Genomic DNA, 21,380 nt, shown 5'->3' with positions numbered 1-21,380 from the left:
CCAGCAGCACCTGCAGCTAGGCCACGCCGCGGCTGCAGCAGCCGCTGCGGTCTCCATGGGGATGGAATCCTCGGAACTGGTCGCGGTGTCCCATTACCAAGCGCAACAGCTTCAACGACAATTGTTGGCCGAGCAGTCGGGTCCAGCGGGCGCGATGCTGCCGCCGCCGCCGGCTGCTCAGCCTACCGGTGGAGGCATCGCGCACCCGCCGCTCCACCAAGGACAACACGCCGCCGTTGCCGCCGCGGCCGCGGCCGCGCCTCAACCTCAGGGCCAAGACCCGCTGCAGAGCTTGCTGCAGCAGCTGATCTGTTTGCACCAGCTCGAGTACTACATAGCCCAGCGTGGTCAAAAGTGATAAACTAAAAAAGAGGGAAAATGGCATCGACGCCGCGTCGACGCGCGTCCGCTCTGCGTGCTCGAGAACCGAATTCGGACGGGACCGAACTCGAGAGAGAGAAAGAGAGAGAGAGAGAGAGAGAGAGAGAGAGAGAGAGTGAGAGAGAGAGAGAGAGAGACAGAGAGATGCGACGATCATCCTCCGCTGCTTCCGGGGAGAGCTAGACGCGACGACGACCACGACACGGACTCACAGCTCTGGAATTTTAAAACGAAACAGATGTAGTGAGAATGAGAGCGAGAGAGCGAGAGAGATAGAGTGTATGGCGTGAAAGAGCGAGAGGGAAAGAGAGAGAGAGTGAGAGAGAGAGAGAGAGAGAGAGAGATAGACTGGTGCGTGAGCGCGCGCCCGCGCGTTTGCTGTGCGTGTCCGAGGCGTTTCTCGACGATGGGGTTACACCTTTGCTCGGATTCGACGATCCTTTCTCGTGTGCTGTGACCTACCCGTTTACACCATGCTGTCGAGGCTGAAGATGGTAGCACGTTCCCGTTCGGGGCTCTACACGCCGCGTCTCTTCTGTTCCGGTTTTTTTGTTGTTTTCGATCCTCGAACGGATGAAGGAGGAAAGATCGAGGGCGAGGGCGAAGAGGACAAGGAGAACCGAGCCGCGGTGTTCCGCGCGGCTCCTCGACCCGGGACCGGGACCGGGACCGACCTCGACCAGGAAAACGTGGGGCCGGAAAATGCCACGGGGCCTCCGGGGACACCGTGCACCATCCGATATGGACCGTGCGACGTTTCGGCTCGTGTGATAAACAAAAATAAGAATGATGAAACATAATTATCGTCGATTGTGTGCAGTTCAGCGTACGAACACAATTAACGAATACAAACGAACGGTGGGGGTGTATCGATGACTGGCAGTGAAAAACGCGCATCTCGGGGGATGGGATCGGGAGGGGGGTGATCGCGGGGTTTGGGGAAACGCACGTCGAAGTTTAAAGAGAGAGAAAGAGAGAACGAGAGAAAAGTATGAGAGAGAGAGAGAGAGAGCGAAAGAGAGAGAGAGAGAGAGAGAGAGCGGGAAAACGAAAAAATGGTAAAAACGCGCTGCGGCAGAGACGATCATTCGCTCTGGTGCGAGCTGTGAATGAATCTCTATCCGTCAACAGTATTGATATAATTAATAGAATAAATGAATATAAAAAAAAACGTTATTGTAAGAGGTATATGGTAAGTACGACGTATTGTGCAAACGTATGCGAGAGAGATTAGGGAGAGGGAGAGAGAGAGAGAGAGAGAGAGCGAAAGAATAAGCATCGGTGCGAGGTGTCGAACTAGGGGAGGGGGTTGTCGGGGATGAATGAAAGATGAGAGAGCGAGAGAGAGAGAGAGAGAGAGAGAAAGATAGAAAGAAAGAGAAACGCGTGGGTGTGCGCGCGGAAAACCAGGACCGTCTCAAATGGAATCGAAGATGTCGAAGCGCGGAGCCCGATCGAACGCCGATGCCCAGGCCCCGATCGCCCCGAATCGAAAGACGGCGCGTCCGAGTTTTTGTAACCGAGAAGCGCAATCGTTTTATTGTCATCGATGGTCGACGGTGTCGCGAACACCAGGCGGAACGTCCGCGCGACGTCCGCGAATTCCGTCGGTCGGAATCACGGTCGAGCATCCTCGAACCTCGACAGCACAGCGCGTACCCACGTCCGGATTCGTTGTGTGACCTAATCTCTTGGTTTCTCCTTTTCTCGTGGTCGCAGCACGGCGACCTCGCGTCGTCGCCGCCGTCGCGGTTCCCCGGACCTCCGATACTTAAATTCGCGACATCTCTGACACGTAGACACATTCGCAAACAGAGAAACACACGGCAGAGACACGTATATTCGGAGGAAACGATCGACGCGGCACCGATTACGTACACACCGTGAAAATCGTTCTAGTATGAAGTTCCTTGCGCGTTACGTTTGTACATGATATATATATATACACACACACACATATATATATATATATATCTCTATATATATGTTCCTCATTGTATGCTTATACGTTTGTTCCTATTTTTTGTATTAATCCTCGTGATTCGTTGTGTTCTCTTCCTTCTCAAGCTGTTCGAGCTCTCGGGCCAAGCAGAACGGGGCATTATACGCGCGCGATACCCGACGATTCGAAAGCGTGCTCTATCCGCCGCGTTCAGCCTTGTTCAGCCGTCTTCCCACCTGTGCGAATCGCGCTCTATCGGTCCAAATTCGCGAAATCGATGAAGCGGTCGGGTGGGAACGCGGCCCAAGACCCCCTCGAGTCGTCGCCGCGGAACGCGGTCTTCGAATCTAGCCGTCGCGCGTTTTTCTCTTTCCTTCTTCCGTCTCGTTGCGCATCCCCCGTCCACCGGAATTGTCGCGAGGACGAGGAAATCAACGTCCCACCACCCCCTGTCGCCGCCACCAATTCGGGTTCCGAAAGTCGCGAAGCCTCTCGCGGATTCGAAGTCGTCGCTCGTAGCTACGGTTAAACTCTAATTGTAAGAAAGGAACATCGCCCTAGTTGTATCGTGACACGTATCACATCACACGTAACACGTATATACTATATATACATATGCATATAGAGCTATAAATATATTTATTAGTTTGTCTCACGATCGAGCGGGTGTCACCAGGAAGACACGACGTTGGTACGAGCTCTGCTTGCCGATCGCGAAACGAGAACCCTGATCCAACCCGGACCAACGCGCTACTACGCGTGTTCCTCGAGATCGGGATCGGGATCGAAGCTCGAACGATTTCCCAGCAGTCGATCGTGGTTCGTTCCTAGGAAAAATTGTTCGCCGAACGAGTCACGATTATCGTAGATCGATGCTCCAACGTCCGAGGAAGTCGAACGATCGCTCGATAGATCGGAGAACCGAGAGCCGCGGATCCGAGACCTCGATCGATCGATCGTCCAGCTACCGTCGTCGAACGCGATTCCTTCCGACGAGAATCGTCCGTCGAACGAGACACGATCGGCAGACACCGATCGAGCTACTATTCTTCCGGGATATTTTATCGCGGATTCGAGGACTGGTTCGAGCTTCGATCCGCGGGAATTTTGAACGGTGAAAAGCGTGAAAGCGGATCGAATGTAACGGTTCGTCTGCGTTCCGCCTGTATCGGTTCGCGTGGTCGTCGAGCGTATGCGCAGAGAGCGGTTAGCGTAGGCGGACCGTTTCGGAGCGAGAAGTACGACTGTTTGCGAAGGATCGATAGGTCGGCGGCAAATGAGAGAGAGAGAGAGAGAGCGAGAGCGAGAGAGAATGAGAGGAAGAGCGCGAGGGGTGGGCACGAACGTCGGCGTTTCATCACGTCCATGAACTCTGCGCTTTCGGGTGGTTCCACCTAGGACGCGCGTCTCTGGCGAACGATCGAATTTTCTTCGAACATGTACAAAGTCATCGTATACACACTGGTCACGCACCACACGCGTCATCGCGCACACGGAAACACACACGGAGATACGAACGCGCATAGATAGAGACAGATTTTTCGACTATAGACAATGGGAAGACGGAGAGGAGACGAAGGGTTCGTTGTTTCCATTCCACGGCCGGATGTCGAGGATCGATCGCGGTGGTCGCGTTTTGGGCATCGCTTCCGGCGAGCATCTTGCGTACCACGCGAATATCGTGTTCTCCGAAACGGAAGCGGAGAAACCAGGAAATGCAAACACACGGATACACGCGCGCTCGCGCGAACACACAATGGACACACGTAACGGTTGCAACTACAAATCATTGAATTAGATAGATAAGCTACGCGCGAAGCCAGTACAGTCCCACGGCGTGAGAGTGTGCGAAGGGAAACGGTGGAAAGCGAGGGAAAGAGAGCGAGAGAGATAGAGTGAGCGAGCGAGAGAGAGAGAGCGTGCGCGAGAGAGATAGGAGTATTTCTAATATAATTAAAAAAAAAAAGAAACAAAAGCTGTATGCCTGACGAAAAAAAACGCAAGAAATTCGATGTGTCGGGAGCATGTATATGCGAGCAAATGCGAGTAAGAATGATTGAACGAGAGCGAGCGAGGCGAGCTAGAGCTAGAGCGAGAGAGCGGGAGAGAGTGAGAGAGAGAGAGAGCAGGATTAAATGATTATTTCGACACGAGCATGCAGTGGGTTTTAGGATAAATGATCTATTGACAAATGTTGTATATTATTACGAATTATAATGACACTATTATAATTAATTAATTAATTAATTAATTATTATACCCTAATAATGCGAATTGAATTTAACCGACGCGAGAGACAGGAGCGAGAGAGAAAGAGAGCCAGAGGAGAAGATTACCGCGGGAAACGATCGAGCAAATAGGCGGAAGAAATTAAAAAATTGTTGGCCCGCGAAAGTACACGATGCAGTCGCGAACGGTCTTCGATCGTAGGATCGTCGAGAACGCGATCGGGGAACGGGGCAAGGACCGAGGTCGCCTTCCTTTTCGTCGATCGTTCGAGTCTCCGATCCGCGGATGAATCGCCACCGGAATGAAATTATTGTAAATAAATTAGACCAAAGTATCGTCGGAGGAACAGGGCTCGCAGCGTTCTCTCTGGAATCGTTCTGGGATCCCGGCGATGCATTTCGGGGCTGCGCGAACGCAACGCACCCTCGCACCGTTCTCCCTCGTTAACGTCGCGCGCGAACGAGGCGAAGCGAGAGACGCGCCGAGGCGATCCGACGAGACGCCGACGAGACGCCGACGAGACGCCGACGAGGGAGAGCCGCGGGAATTGCTCCGGGAGAGACACTCGGAGGTCCTCGTCCAGGCTCCCCGAGGGAATTATACAAATTAGCTTTTAAACTCGTGTAAAAAGGAGAAAGGGGATGACACGGCGACGGCTGACTTCGTCGAGAGAGCTCCTCGTCGATCGATTTCGCGTCTTCTCCGCTCGAACGCGACGACGGTGTCCCCCTTGCTTGCTCCCCTCCCCCCATCCTCTACCGATCCTCCAGCGATCTCCGCGAAGGAAATCTTTAGCGCGCGAACCTGTCGCGTACCGATCGAGACGATCCCCTTCACCCCGGAAGAGGTCGTTTCATCCGCGGCAGCCCGACCCGACCCGGTCTCTCCTTTCCGTCGATCGCAACGTAGAGTTCCTACCAACGAAACTAAACGTTTCTTCTACGTCCGATCGACGCCGAGTCCTCCGGAGGCAGAGCGGAGAAAAAGATCGATTCCTTTCCGTCCACAGCGACTGACGACCAACGCGGAAGCGATCACGTGCGAGAAAAGAACGAGAGAGCGAGAGAGAGAGAGATAGATAGAGAGAGAGAGAGAGGGAGAGAGAGGCTTCGGTTCTAAGTCGGAAAGGTCCCAAGTAGATTTTGGCTCAGGGATACAGAGGAGTTATACGACGGTGCACTCGGAAGTGTTATTTGCGGCCTTTGGACCGAGCAGCCGAACACGCGGAAGAGAGAATCGCCTGTTCGTCTCAGGACATCCTAGATCCCAGGCTTTAAATCCTAGAGACTCGAATCGACAGCGACCGGAGAATCGGAGATCGGCGAGGCGAGGCGAGGCGAGATCGTAATCCTAAAGCGCTCGATTCCTCGGCATTCGGTCGAAGACGGTCCCATATTCCCGCGGAGCCCCGAAGAGAGAAGGCTGATCGCGTCGTTCCAAGTTCGGAGGACCGAAACCTCTCGCTTTCTTCCTCCATGTGCTTCCCTTCTCGTCGCGTGCCACGCGTCCATCTCGGTCGCCATCTCGTCTTTCTCTCCCTCGAATCTTCGGACGGACCTGTTCGCGATCTTCCCCGAAAGTCGAGACGTATTTCGACCCCCTCCCGCCCACCTCAACCCCAACCCCAACAACCCCGCTCGACTTCGATTTCAAAACGGTTGCGTTCACTAGCGATACGTTCGGCGAATCTTGGTTCTCGAGTGTTCTCTCGCGTTTGTAATAAGTATGGTCGCTTCCGGTGAATCGGTGAGTAGGATGCAAGAGAGGCTATATCTCCGGAAGATCGTTCCAGTGTCCTGCTCGCGAGGGGGGAAGTTGAAGTGATCATTTTTGTGGGATTAGATTGCGATGGAGAGGAAAGACTGAAGCCTAGTTTAACTTCTCCCCCCTTTCCGAGTCGGGATCGACACCGTCGATAGCGTCTTAGGCCTTGTTGCATAGAAATTTCGCAATATCGTCTTGCACGATCTCGAAACGCGAATTCTTGGAACGAACGAATTGGCGGCTTTGGGAACGAGGGAATTCGAGGTCGTCGAAGCGAGAAAGAGAGAAAAAGAGAGAGAGTGTGGAGAAGCCGGGCGACGCCGTTTCCGTTCACCTGTAAATATCCTGCCCTCTGAATTTGGCACTAATCCGTGCCTATGTGGTCGGTGTGTAAGATACTGATGAGGTTCTCGATCAGCGCGTCGATCGATCGCTAAACACCGGACCAGTTTTGAGCGACGAACGCGCACCGATCTAGTGTATAAAGGACGAAGAGAAACAAAATGAAAGAGAAACACAAAATATTAGCGAATTAGGGACGATGTAAGAGTAAAGAGAAAATCGCAATCAAGGGATTAATTACACTTTACCCCATGCCCCTTTTTAGTGGATATGGGCCAGCTCGGTATATTATATTAATATACATTCAAAGTTGGCCCATCGCCATGACCAATGAAGTAATAAGAGAGAGAGAGAGAGAGAGAGAGAGAGAAAAGAGAGAGGAGAGCGAGAAAACGGATGAAAGAGCAAGAGAACGTGCTTGTATATGTGTGTGTGTGCATGTGGGTGCGTAGCGTGCGTGTAAGAGAGAGAGAGCAGGGATGATAGAGAAAGAAAGAGAGAGAAAAAGGGATGAAAGAAAGCAAACAAACAAAAAAAAGAATTGTCATCTAATTACATTTTTACGCACTCCAAATTTTTATCCTCGTCATTTGTATCATAGCGACATGTGTTTAAAGAAGAATCCACATTATATGTATGTAATCAAAATTGTAACTGACAAAACGTTAATAAAAAAATGATATTCGATGCGCTGTCTACATATATTTACTATTCCTCATTTTCTATCCAGCGGTGGCGCTCGAACTAAAACCCCCCTATAAAGGTCGTTCATTGTACGACTCCGGAGACACAATGTGTGCGCTTTTATCATTGTAAACTCTGAAAGAGACCTCTAGCAACGCATCGATAACAATTTTATGCGCCTGCGAATTGTAATTAATTAGTGATAAGCAATTTTCAATTTTATGTTCGATCGTTCGATATCGCAGCAAATGATTCGTGCCGCTTCTCTCGTAAGAAGCAATGGAACATTCGGCACGAATTATCCGCTGCTTTCAAACAGCCTAACAGCGCCAATTTTATGCAGCGGCAAATCGCTCAAACTGTTCGCCAAGCAACAGTTCCCTGCAATTCGCCGCGCGGTAACACTTCGTGCGCGCGACATCTGTCGGCGGGTGTCCCAAGTCTGCGGCGAAAACTTAAATCAATACGATAAAGAAAAATCGATATTGAAATAACCGTGTTCACTCTTACAAGATCTATTGTAAATTAATTCCTCTCTCTCTCGTTGGTAAGCAATAATAATAATCGAATTAATATTTATGTGGTGATAAAAATTTATTATCTGTCGATAATCTATATACATTTACCATAGATTTGCATGGAGCGCCATCTGTGGTGCATTCAAAGTTATCATAGTCGATAATTTTGGCGAGCAGTTTGGGCGTTTTGCCGCTGCATGACATTGGCGCTGTTAGGCTGTTTGAAAGCAGCGGATAATTCGTGCCGAATGTTCCATTGCTTCTTACGAGAGAAGCGGCACGAATCATTTGCTGCGATATCGAACGATCGAAGATAAAACTGAAAATTGCTTATCACTAAGTAATTACAATTCGCAGGCGCATAAAATTGTTGTCGATGCGTTGCTAGAAGTCTCTTCTAGAGTTTTGAATGTTAAAAGCGCAAACAATATGCTATAAGTATGGCAATCCGTACTACGCATATGCTATTCGTTAATCTGTTGGGACAATTTTAAAACTAAAAGCAACCCCTGTCGGAGTCAAAATAATCGTTGCTGCTTTAATACAGCAAATTTAACAACGCGTTTAACTGAAATTATTAGCTTTAATACCGTTAAACGTGTCCGAAATTTTGCAGATTCTATTCTCGGACGGTTCAAGCCTAATCGACGCGGGCGTGAAAATTTTGGATTTTGCTTCTGGAGCACACGATGTGCGAGGAGGTAGCTCGGTTTGTCGAAATTTTAGTAGTGCAAGTAAATCGCAAGCCGGACAAGAGAACGTTTAAATTTATCGCGAGTAGTGTGAATCGAGCAAAAGTCAGAATTCGGAAAGGGAAGCGGTAACGGGATGCATTGGGAATTGTGACATAAAATGTAGGAAAATGTATAAATGAAAAGACATTTGGATCGATTTTTATTTCGACAAATTACAGTTCTTATTCCATCGTGTGTACACCGTGTTTGCCGCACGATAGAAGAAAAATCAGTTTTCTGCTGTCCGACGACGGTGACAAAGGACATCGACGATCGATATCAATCGCTGTCTGCGACGACAGGAGGGAGAGCGGACTACAGCAGAAGTGGGAATGTAAGCCCACTCTCTCTCTCTGTAAGCTGACTCTCGATCGACCGAATCGACTAAATCCGAAGGAGGGAAACGTTCGAACACGCAGCTACGTACTCGGGCAGCGTTAATCATCTAAAGTGGCGTAGGTTAACAGGAAGTAGTTAAAACGGGTTGTCAGCGGCGACGCGATAAGTGCCCGATGGCGGCACGCGGTTGGAACCGTGTCGCACGATGAAAAAACTCGCGCGAGGAGGACCAGGTAGTTAATCTAATGAACCCGGTGGCCGGGGGATTAATGAACTATACCAGAGTTTTATGGTTGCGGTGCGCCGATCTTACAACGAATTAAATTAAAAACGTCCCCGCCTCCGGTCGGCGTCGGCCCCGTCGCCGGGCCATGGACCACCTTCTGATTCAATTAGGAAAGTGGCACGGATGAAGAACGGCGAGCGAGAGTCGCGTTAAAATAACTGTTCGGCTCTCGACCGCTGTCGATAATTACGTTTCAGCCGGTGTATTATGCGATACGGTCGCGTCAGCCCCTGCGCCCGGCGAAATCCGGGGGATAATTTGATTCGCGCCGTCGGTAGGGCTGGAAAAAAAGGGCGGGCCTGCGTTCCTTCTGGCGGAAATTGCTTCGACGGTTCTATCGCCGGACCCGGGCCCCTCCGAGGAGAGCCGACGACCCCGCGCGAGAGAACCTCCCCGACATTTGTCTCTCGAGATTTTGATTAACGATTCCGAGGGAACGACGCGACGTCGCCGTTTTACCGTCGTCGGGTAACCGTCTATGGCCTGGAACCTATTTCGTGAGAGGCCATGTGCCTTCGGAAGGTCGAGCACGATCGATTTCTTTCGCTATCGCGTTTTCGTACAGAGTATCGAGCACCGAGACACCAACGTCATCGGTTGAGACTCGAAGCAGGCAGCAGAGAACAGAAGATCGTGGCATTTTATTCCAGACATTTCGAGCGGAGAGATCGTCGCCGCGGAGAAACTTTAATTATCCAGTGACCAGTCCACGCGGTGGATTAGATTTCGCGCGACGTCTCGGGCCAGCAAGAATCGTCCGCTCGTATTTTCAGGAATTTCTTCCACCCCATCGGACGGGAACACGCGGAAAAAGAAGGCCGCCGTCGCGAAATGAAGAAGCCGTCCGGGAATATAAAGCGTCCCGAGGAAACAGAGCTTGTTATTTTTTTAACTGCGGAGACCGGACAAATTTTGCTGGCACTGTGCGACGAAGCAAAGCGGACACTGAGAAACGCACTCGTTCTTTCTACACGTTCCGCGCCGCGCTGCTTATTTCTTCGCTAATTAATTCTATTCTTTCGGCTACGAAGCGCGCGGAGGAATTTATTTTAACCGTGCCGACGATATTGTACGAGCTCGGGAATTTCATAGCAGAGTAGAAGATTCGGGATACAAAATTTCGAGTCCATTGTACGGACTGCAAAGTCCGAAGTACCAAGATCGAAGCCCGGAGAACCGGAATTCGCAAACCGCGTTGGACAAGATCGAAAACTCGGAACGTCCGGAAACAGCAAAGTCGGGAGTTCGAGATATTTCAAATTGGATTTCACGGTCGAAACGATTCGAGCGCGTCCGGTCTGGTACGGAAGAGCCTAGGACCCTGTGCGCGGAGAGATCCGTCGTTCGTTAGTTCGGACAAATTCAAAAAAGCCCTCGTCGACGGACGGGACTGGTATTTCTAAGACCGCTACTTAATTAACTATCGAAACAAGGGGTCTTTTTGTCTGGAGCACACGGATGCGCGAACGCCGAGGAGGGCCGAAGCGGAGACGCTAGCCGGCTGCGCATCCAGTGTTTTACGAAGCTCCGGCGTCATCCAATTACATCGGGGGATAGAACTTGAGCGGTACTATTATTAGGCCTGCCGGGGAAGCTTAAAAAGGGTTCGCGAGTCACCAGTCTCTGCTAACGAGACAGCCGTCGTCGCGAAGAAACGTTCCGTCGCGTCGCGTCGACTAGAGTCGAGTCGAGTCGAGTCGAGTCGAGTCGAGTCGAGTGGCGTCGCGTCCGACGGGATTGGCTTTCAACGCGGCCGTAACGGGTATCAATTTCCCGGAGAAGTTCGATAACTGACATCAGCGATTCGATCCCTTGTTGGTTGCTTTCGACCAAGAGCCGCCGACCGTCGCGTCCGTGTACGAGATCGCCGGTGTCCGCGCGCGAGCCCGAGTTCGATTCTTGATAGATCGCTCTTCTCCAGCGACGAGATTACACCCCCGACTCCGACTCCGAGTCGGAGGGGATGCGGAGAAGCGACCGTCGACGAACGGTCGATGGGCCAAGTTTTTCGGGGCAACCGATAGCGTCGATGAAACGCGGGAAAGGCAAAAACGCGAACGGATAAGTTTCCTAGACACAATACGTTCTCTCTCTCTCTCTCTCTCTCTCCCGTTTCGGGGACGCGCAATCGTTCGCAGCGACGTCTCGCGCAGTCGTTAATTAGGAAACAACCGGAGACGCGTTCGAATCGTTGCGGCGAAAGTATCGAGCGAACGGCAACGCGATCGAAGCAACTAACAGCCAAAAGCGCCGGTTAAGTATGTCGCAAGCCGCGTTTCGACTTCGCAGTCTGCGAACCGAATAATTCGATGTCTGAGAGTAACTCGCTTCGCTGATGCAATTAACGCGATCAACCTGTTGGAACAACCGCATCTGCGAGCTCCGGGCCGCAGCGCCGCTGTCTCTGCTGCACCAGCTTTTTACCGCGGCAACTCGTAACGATCCGACGACGAACAACTGCGAGTTTAATCGCGCCTATTTCGCTCGAGGAAAGTATCCGAAGCGTCGAAGCGAAACAGGGTTGCTCCTGTTCGAACGACAAAGATCCCGTTGCGTTCAACGCGGTCGGGGCTGTACCCCGCTCGGACGTCCGATTTACACCGGACCTCTGTTCCGCTCGAAAAATGTATTTAAACCGCGTTTCCCTCGAATTCTTCCGTAACTTTCCCGTTAACCGTCGATCGGGTGGAGGGATCGTACAATGGACCATTAACCCCACTCGCACGGTTTGCCGTAGACGAGGAGGTATGCTGGCCCGACTCCGGCGAGTATTTCTTGGCTCCTTACATTCTTCCGAAATGTATTCGGAACGTGACTGCTATCGAATCGCCGGACACGAAGGTGGTTGAATCGCAGCGTTGCGGCACGAACCGCCCCCATTGTGCGGGCGGCGAGAGAAAATCGCCTGGACGATACGGGAGGGAAAACGAATACCAATGATTATCACGGTCTGCCGAGGGGTGGCACATATTCGAGCGCGCGACGCGCGAGCGGTCGCGCGAGCGGTCGCGCGTCGCGCAGACCGGAATTCGTCGGTCGAAAGAAGCGACCCAGGTGTCCAACGCTTTGCGCGGCGACGCGATTACGCGGACATCCGCGTCCAGTCGGACGAGTCGAGCGAAAGCTATTACCGCGCCCGCGTCCGCGGCTGTTCGAAAACCGAAAACTGAAAATCGAAAACCGACCGAAGGGTCATCGATCGCCGGCCCTGTTAATTACGGTCGAGCCGCGGCCCGTTTTATTTCGCGGTGGTTTTTCGGCTCTCTCGCGTCGGCCGATTAATTTCTTAATTACGTACACCGGCCGATAATTGCTACGATTACCGGCGCGTGCTCGACGCGACGGCGATAAACGCGAATCGATGCCGAAGATATGTAAACGAAAAGAACGCAATTAATTCGATCGGGCTCGTTCGACGCGTACAGCTTTCGACCGAGTTCCGTTTACCCGAAGGCCGCGTTCCGGAATCGCCGATGGATTTGATCCTTTGCACGGCGGATGAAAACGATGAATTATAAAACGAGGCCATTAACGATATCGTGCTCGGCCGACTCGTCTCGAACAGTAGCCATTTCTATCCAGGGATCGACGCTATTCCCTTAACGGGAGAACCGAAAACTGGGCCACCGTGATGCGATGTATGTCCGTTACTTATTTCATAAGATGCTTAGGGCGATGCGGCGGATCTTACGTCAAACTTGAAATTTTCTCGGCAACCGGCGCTGCTTCCATTAACTCTGATGCGCGACAATCTTAACGTCGCGCGGCAACTTTTAGCCGGGCGAGAAATCTTCTAAATTAAGTCCCCCGTGGCCGAAGGAGCGGAGTCGTCGCAGAAACGTAGCCTCCTAAGCCTGGCCCGCCGTCGTCGCCCGCGGTACACGGTTCGTCCGCGCAAACACGGTAAATAGCCAATGAAACTCGAGTAGTCGGTTAAATGGAATAAAGCGTCCGCGCCCGGTGAGACGAGATTTCATGGAACGATGGCTCTTCGCCACCTCGCGTCCATTCGCCGGCGCCATTTCCTCGCAGCGGTATAGCCCGCCACGGGTCGGGCAACAGCCACGGAACTCGATAATCGTACCCCGGCGTTACACGACGAAACAGGTCAAACGAGAACGAAACGGGTCGACGATCGAGTTCGGTAGCATCGTACCGTACAGATTGGACGAGACTGTCTCGCCATAGAAATCATTTCGTAGACGCAAGATTTATGGCGTAAAGACAATAGGATTCTATTCCAGTCCATTCTATTCTATTCTATTCTATTCTGTTCTGTTCTGTTCGCGGTGGACCGTTGGATCGATATCGTAGCCTCGGTATAATAACCTTAACATCGATAGGACAAGAGACTGCGGCGATAAAGAAATTGTACTCGACGGAGAACTTTCTAACGTGGTCGATTCAACCTAGGGGACGGACGACGGTAGTTTCGCGTTCGTTTCGTCGGATATAAGACCGAATCTTCTTTCCTCCGCCAACTTCGGTGAAATAGTCGTTCGTTGGTCGGACGAAGCAGCTCCGTAAACGAGAGCTTAGGAAGAAACTAGCCCGCTTTAATCTCCCGTTAGACAGACGTAAATATAAAAAGGTACTTGGAGCTTTGTGGGAAGTAGCGCTCGTCGAGCATTAGTCGGACGGAACTCGGCAAGATGTAACGCGCGTTGCAGCGGCTGCGAGGAGACTGGGCGCTGGCAGTTATTCGAGCCGTCTAACTTATTCAAGCGAATGAAGATTTCAGCAGTTTACCGCGCCATTACTCGGACCGGTCCCTATCTCCGCTAATAAACAGCGAGGCCGCTGCGTCGGAGGAAGGGGCTGCGAGCCGGCGCGAACCGCTATCCAATTCGGAGCCGACAGCGACGCCTCAATTCGCAAAACCTTCGATCGTATCAGCGGCATTTTATTTGTCGGAGAATGCCGCGCAGGAAGCAATAAGTCGGGCCGCCGCGCCGCGCCGCGCCGCGCCGCTCCCGCCCTCGCAAGGGGATGCGAGATGGCGGCGGATGTTCTTAGGAACACGCAGGGACTCGGGGCTGGTTCGATTCGCGCCGCCGGTAAGACGCCATTCTCTCGATTACTTGGTGCGTCACCGTGACATTTAATCTCGCGCGAGAGCTATTGACATTTCGACGGCGAACCCTGGCTGCCTGGTCGCCTGGCTGCCTGCTGCCTGCTGCCTGCTGCCTGCTGCCTGCTGCCTGACGCCGGGGGCGCCTGGTATTTGCGTTCCCGGCGAGCGTCCCGGCGAGCGTCCCGCCGCTCGAGAGGATCCCGTCGAGCCGCCAGAGCGGACGCGGACAATGAATCGCGCGAATCGTTTCCGAGTATTTAATTATTCGGTTCGCGTGTCGCCAAACAGGCCGCGGAGTTTACAGCAATCTCCGCGATCGTTTTTCGAGCTCCGATCCCTCGGCGCCGATGAAATCGGAGTTATCGATCGGTCGGCGAAGGGGTTGCGCGCATCGTTGTTCGATTTTACGCTCGGCGAGGAATTATGCCGGCCCGGAATATGAAATACGGCTCGCGACCCGACCCCGGCTCACCATTTTGCCATTTACCCGGAACGAATCCAACCAATTGCCCCGGAGCAATAATAAACCGGAGGCGTTCGACGGTGTGCTCCCCGGTAAACGAATCGTCGCCGGCCTCTCCAGGGGGCAGTGTACCCTTTTTAAGCGGACGAACCGAACCGTGGAACGGCCGCGACGCGATTCCGACGGATTCCGGGACGAGAGTCGACTCTTAAGTAGAACGAGTCGAGCATGTGTCGGACACGAAAGTATTCCGCCGCCATCGGCGCTCGAAGGGAACGAAACTTGTTCGATCGCAGCATTCTTCGGTCTCGCAGGGCTCGCGGAGGCAGCACTCTGCTCGTCGTTGACATTTACAAAAGATTCTTTGTCGGATACTCGACTCGCCGAGAGGAAAATTCAAGACGCTGCCACTAAACCTTATCGCTCGATTCTATTCTAAGCATTCTTGTTCGAAAGTTTATGCATTCTTGCAGGGCCTCGAGTTCGCAAGATATTGAAATTCTCGTGAATTTTTGCCGCATAAAAGACGACGATGTTCGAGCGGAAGATCGATTTGTTTCGCGGCACAAAGGTCAACGGGTTCGTAGAAAATGATTCGCCGCGTGCTCGCGGAGGCCGAACGCCTTCGAACGGCTCGAGATTATTGTTTTCCTCCGATCGGCGGTCGGCTGGATTTTTATGCGGAATAAAAATGTTCTGCCGCGCGCAACTCCAACAGCTGAATGTTCGATGAAAATCTCCCGCTAAATTATCCGTGATTGATTCGCGAAGATGCTCCCAGCAGCGAGCAGCACCGGTCGGGCATACGTCGACCTTACGAAAGCTTCGCAGGGCCGGCGCTGGTAAATTTTCGAGTCCCACGGGGTCGAGAGGGCCGCCCACGTCGTCGGCATTCCGCGAAAGCTTTCCCGCTGAATGACTGGCCCGTCGAGGGGAAAGTTGGCGATCCGCGTCGAGTCATAAGCGGAAATCACGGCGGAGCCGGGCCGAAACGAGCCCCTTTTGCAATTCCTCTCGACGTCGTGCCGCGCGGCAGGTACGTGCGTGCACGTAGCTCCACAGGTTCCTGATTAATCGAACAGAGTGTGTGTGCGCGCGCGCGTGTGTGTGTGTGTGTGTGTGAGAGAGAGAGAGAACCGAGCTATTTTTCCGGCGCGGCACGGTACCAATTTCGCGAGCACGAACCTCATCTGGGTAGGATTCGGCAGGACGCGTTTCATTTTTCACGCCATCGGTATAGCTATCCTCATTTTCACGTTAAGTAATCTAGACTCGAGACATCGTCGCGGCGGCTGCCGCGGGCACCGAGAATTAAAGCGAAAAGAATCGCGAAAATCACGGCTCGGTAAAATACGCCGCCGTTCTCCCGCGGCAGTAGTCGCCTCTCTCCCCTCGGTGGCTCCTAGAAGAATTCTGGTCGATTCGCGTTTTCCAAGGCACAGCCAGCCGGAAGACGGCGGAGTGGGAGCTCTGTTCACCCGGCTAGTGGTAATGAATTTCATGAGGAGCGTCCCGCGAGTCACGTTCTCCGCGAGGAGCTCTCAAAACCCGCGTAGAGGGAGAGGAAGTGGAAGAGAGAGAAAGAGGAAAAGAGGAAGAGAGAGCTCGCAGCCGCCTCCGTGATTGGGATTTGTGCGATCGGAATTCTAGCCGGGATTTAATTTCTTCGCCGAGTCAACATTCCTTCCTCGCGACGTTACTTACGCCTTCGATTCTTCTTTCCTCGTCCCCGAGTCTTTGGACCACCGCAGACTCAGAATCGTGCGGCTCCCTCTCCCTCCCTCCTTCTCTCGCTCTTTCGAATTGCACCGGGCTCCTCCAATTTATGGGATTCGCCGGAATACTTTTGGGAGATCGGTCCGACGATTCGGGAACGGCGCTGTTGTAATTGGATCGCCGATCTCCCTCGATTCGTGAAACACTGCCAATGGCGTCGGCAAGCATAATCGCTGTCCTTCAAAATTCGTGGACAAGATTCGAATGCCTATCGAACCGCCAGAGAATTGCGAGACATCGGGCTTCTTGGACGAGGGTAGGACAACGCGCATTGTCCTCGATATTGAAATCGGAAGAACGTTGACGTTGTCCGGAAGAACGTAGGAAACTTTTGGATCGACGACTTCGCGATCCATCGGAGAATTCCGTACGGCGGATGGAGCATTCGTTTCCGGGGCTGGCAGAGAGACTAGGCGTCCTACGATCACCTGGAAGCAATTCGCGAAATCAAAAACGGGAAATGAACAATCGCGAGAGTCGAAACTTCCGAGACGACCGACGAACGAAGTCGAGAGAGCGAGAGAGCGAAAGAGAGAGAGAGAGAGAATTTAGCTCCGCGGTGGAAATTGCTCGACGAGTCTTCGAATGCCAGGAATGGGAACCTGCTGTGCGTAATTACGAGCTCGGGACGGGCTCAAAGGCCATGGAAATCTCGCGAAAGGAAAGAACCGATCCAAGTTCGCTACCGTTACACCGTGGATGGAAAAAGACCCGGCGAACGATGGTGTGGAGCAGAGAAGAAGAGAGAGTAGAGGAACAGAGAGTAAAAGCAGATTCAGGCTCGAGAACGCGAGGATGCCGGAAGGACGGTCCGTCTTCGAACGGTCGTATCGGTCGGTGACCGATCGGGTACGAGCGGAAAAGGTATCCATCTGCTGGCGAACGACGGAGAATACGTTCGAGAACCCGTGCCACGGAAAGTTCTCTGGGAGAACATAGAAATCCATTAACTCGGGATTTTCCACGACACGTGCTAAAGGAGTGGACGGTATCTCTTTATCATCGCAAGGAAAAGGAAAAGAAAATGGAGAAGGAGAGAAGAAGGAGAAGGAAAAGGGGAAGGAGGAGAAAAAGGAAAAAAGCGGAGGAAGCAAAATGTTTGTTCTTCCGCTGCGCACTTGCGGGAACGAACGACGATACCACTCCTTTAAGGTTCGTTGGGTAAAAGAAACGAACGCCGCGTCGGAGAAACAGCTGCCGCAAAACTAATGTAATTGAAAGACCTTCCACGGTAATTATTTCCTATAACGTTCCACCGGTCCCGGAAGCTCGGATTCTACTACGGAGGTCAAAATTGTTTTTTAAGGAAACCGATACTTTTCTCCGAGCGCCGATCGATGCTTCGGACTCTCTTTCGGAGAAGCGACGCGAAGGAACGCGTCGGCTTTTGCACCGTCGGACGCCGTTCGCCGTTCGCCGTTCGCATTGTACTCGAATCGATCGTATTCCCGAAACGATCGGCAAATGTGAAGGGTGAAACGCGGAGTTCGGTGGCGGCGGTCAGCGCGTAGTCGGACGTAGAAACTTTCCTAAACGGTCGTACAAGAGTTACCGGCCCCCGTGCTGGCCAAATTGAAGCTCCGGGGCGTTATTATGTACAAATAACTGTACACAGAAACTGGAAGCGACCCGCTAAGCATTTCATTAACAACTCGCAACGGTAGCAACGGTATCGCCGTACCGCGAGGCCACGTATTCGTTAACGCAAAGGCAAGAGGATTGTTGACATTACCGGTCCCCTTGACGCAGACAATGGAATCAAAACTTTTGACCTAATTAAAGAGATTCTGATGACTCGGAAGGTCTGCCGGTGTATAAAGGCCGCGAAAGCTCACTTAATTACCGGTCTTCCCGAAGCCATCCGACAGGAAAGACCTGCTTCCCTAATAACCGCTTACCCAATGGCTCCTTTCAACTTTCCTCTCTCGTTGCTCGACCGCTCGGCCGCCGTGTTCTACGCGAGAACCCGCGCCTCTTCTCCTCTCCTCCTCTTCACCGCGAATCTCCTCTTCGCCAATTGTTTCTCCAACGCTCGGTTGACATTAAACAATACTTAAAATGCTCGTCGTCGACAGGCGTGACCCGACGCTGCGAGAACGAGTACCTCGAGTCGACAAATATTGCCCTTTTCACGTCCGGCGAAATTGCCGCTCCACGGAAACAATCGGAATCGAATTTTCCTTTAAAGTCTTTATCGTGTCTGACCCGAGCTCGAGTTTTCCACCGTAGCTCCGTTACACCTGAAATTACTGTTGCTACTTACTTTCCCGTCTGAACAGAAATACCGCTTCTCGCGCGACTCGAACTTCCATCGTCGCTCTCGCTCTCTCTGTCTCTCTCTCTTTTTCTCGTCTGAAACAACTGTTCTTTGCACGGCCGAACAAAATGCACGACCTGAAAAATTTCCACAGGATCCGACCTTCGCTCTTTGCGTCGATTTTCGAACCAGCTTTAAATTATGCTGGAAAATTAACGATACAGGGTTCGCAACATCACGCCCCGGCATCGTCAAAGGACGAAGTAATAACTGCTGTCCGAGCAAGGACAACGATCTGATCGAATTCGTTACCGCGAGCAGAATTCTTGCGTTTCCGTTTGTACCTTCCGCCGACGAAAGAACCGGTGTTTCTTGAAGTACACGCGGATAAGGCGTCTTTAGCGATGCAGGGAAACGAGGTTACAGTTCTCGAAAGACGTCCTCTGTAATCATTCCGCAAACTTCAGCCTGTCTTTGATGATCCGGGATCCTCGAATGGCTGGACGGTCAAACGTAAACCGTAAGAACCGTGGAACGATAGAAAAAGCCCGAAGTTCTCGCAGAGAATTGAGCCGTGGTTCTCCCTCGGAAACGGAGCGAGAAAGAGAGAGAGACAGAGAGAGAGAGAGAGAGAGAGAGAGAGAGAGAGAGAGAGGGAGCCAGCCAGAACGCGGGCATGGTTTCCAAGGCTCGCGTTTTCAGGTCCCTTGAACGGCTGTGCTCCGGCAAAGCGAAGAATTGTCGTGGAAGTTCGCCCATGGTCTTCCGACGAGTGACGCCGTCTCAAAGCCTTCCTCTGAACTTTGCTTTCTCCGCGCTCTTTGCATCCGCATGTACGGGATAAGCACTCGTTATTGCGCCGAGCACTTACCGTCTGAGAGTAATTGCAGAATCCTCTGTGCGGCGTCGGGCGTTGGGCGGCGGTCGCTTTTCACCGGTAATGAAAGGCGCGGATGGCAAAGGTGCGTGCACCACCGGTCGGGACTCGCGGGGCTCGCGGTGCTCGGCGTTTGGCGCGCGTCAGCAGACAGAAGGCCCGGCGCCGTAGCTCGGATAAGGCTCGAACGAATCCTCCGAGCAAGCGTCGATTAAGCGGTTGGCCCAGAAAGCATAATGAACCGCTAAAAGCTCCGGGTCAACTATTTTTCAATTTCATTACTCGCTGCGCGCTATCCGCGGTAGTCGAACGAAGCGACGCGAAGCGACGCGACGCGACGCGGAAGAGAGCGGTAGACGCGTTCCGCCGTACAGGAAAGTTCGCTGTTCCCTCTCGGGAGAATTAGTAGCGATTCGCGCTCGCCAGGTATTTCTGCTAACGAGATTCAACGGAATTTTCAGTTTAACGCGCGCATCTTGAACCTTTTAGCTGTTCCACCGAATGCAATTACATCTTAAGAACACCGTCGCTTTAAAGGAAGCTTTTTTCTGTGGCGGAAAGGTATTTAATCGCTATCCCAGGATAATCCGTGTAATTACGGAGCAGTTTGCATAAGAAATCCTTCGTCGGAGGCGATTCCGAGCAGCTACATCGCCGGCCAGCTCGGATATGAATCATCGATTTCGGTGTCTCGCGTTTAGGTTCGGACGATGCGATCGATCGAGTTCGCTGGCCCGTGAAATATTGCTCTATAAATCTGTGAATCGCCGAATCGTATTACCGTGAATTCTCTTGTTTGGTCGCGCGGCTTACAGCCGATCGAACATAAAATTTTAACAATAAGAAATTCCCGGTTGTCCCGGAGCATCTCGGGTGCTGCTGCCGCGGTGGGTAGTAATCGAATCTCCCCGATGGGCGCATCAGCCAGCCGAACTTCCTGCTCGTCCCTCGAGACGATGGGTGAACGCTCGCGCTCGCGCGCGCCTGCACGCGGCGCAGCTTCCTGCCGAGTTTCCAGCACGCGGAGCACTTACTTAAGGCGCGCTGGGTGTCGTATCCTGAGAGATCCTTCAGCGAGATATGATCCGGCGCGAGGCGTGGGACGAGGGGCCAAAGGGGGCGAGGAGACGAGGGACGGGGCGAAGCGAAACGGCGTTATCGTCGCGAGAGACTCGTTTCAGCCGAGCCATTAGCGCATCCGCGAACGTCAAACTTTGTATATCCGGCACACGCTCGACTTCCCGGCAAGTAGTTGCGCAGATAACCGTACGAGCATTCCTGGGAGGCTAGCCCGTGACGACGGGAAAATCCGCGGGCTCCCCTGATGAACCACCGTCTCAACCAGACCGAATCATCCGGGGACACTCGTAATAGAATTTTCTGCGGCTTCTTCCCCCGTCTGTACAACCGGTCGGAGTTCCCCGATACATCTCCCTCGGCGACGAGCGGCAACTACCTTCGCGGTTCCTACCACGCCTAAGCGCGCCCCTAACCGAGCGCACCCGGATCTACAACTTTGCTTTTAATCGATGCTTCCGACCGCGCTTCGCCGACGATCCGTTTCCTAAATCGAATGAGAACTGTTTCGTAATATTTTATATTGTTCCGTATTTCACCCGTTAAACCCTTGGCGTTGTCGAAGTAGAAAAATACTGCTACGGTCGGACAGTAGCGCGCGCGTAAAACGATTCTTCGGTAGGAGACGGTGCCGGGG

The 21,380-nt window shown here is 52.6% G+C and overlaps 1 protein-coding gene across 1 annotated transcript; it reads left to right on the top strand.

The window, feature by feature from the left end:
• The first annotated feature begins 10 nt into the window (after positions 1–10).
• Positions 11–7,345, top strand: LOC143259183 (uncharacterized). Its single transcript, XM_076520380.1, has one exon. It carries the CDS (start codon positions 56–58, stop codon positions 356–358), a length of 303 nt encoding a protein of 100 aa, XP_076376495.1. The 5' UTR covers positions 11–55; the 3' UTR covers positions 359–7,345.
• Positions 7,346–21,380: the final 14,035 nt, after the last annotated feature.

Source organism: Megalopta genalis, chromosome 3, assembly GCF_051020955.1.
Source record: "Megalopta genalis isolate 19385.01 chromosome 3, iyMegGena1_principal, whole genome shotgun sequence".
Classification (NCBI taxonomy): Eukaryota; Metazoa; Arthropoda; class Insecta; order Hymenoptera; family Halictidae; genus Megalopta; species Megalopta genalis.
This window is presented reverse-complemented; position numbering and strand designations above follow the sequence as displayed.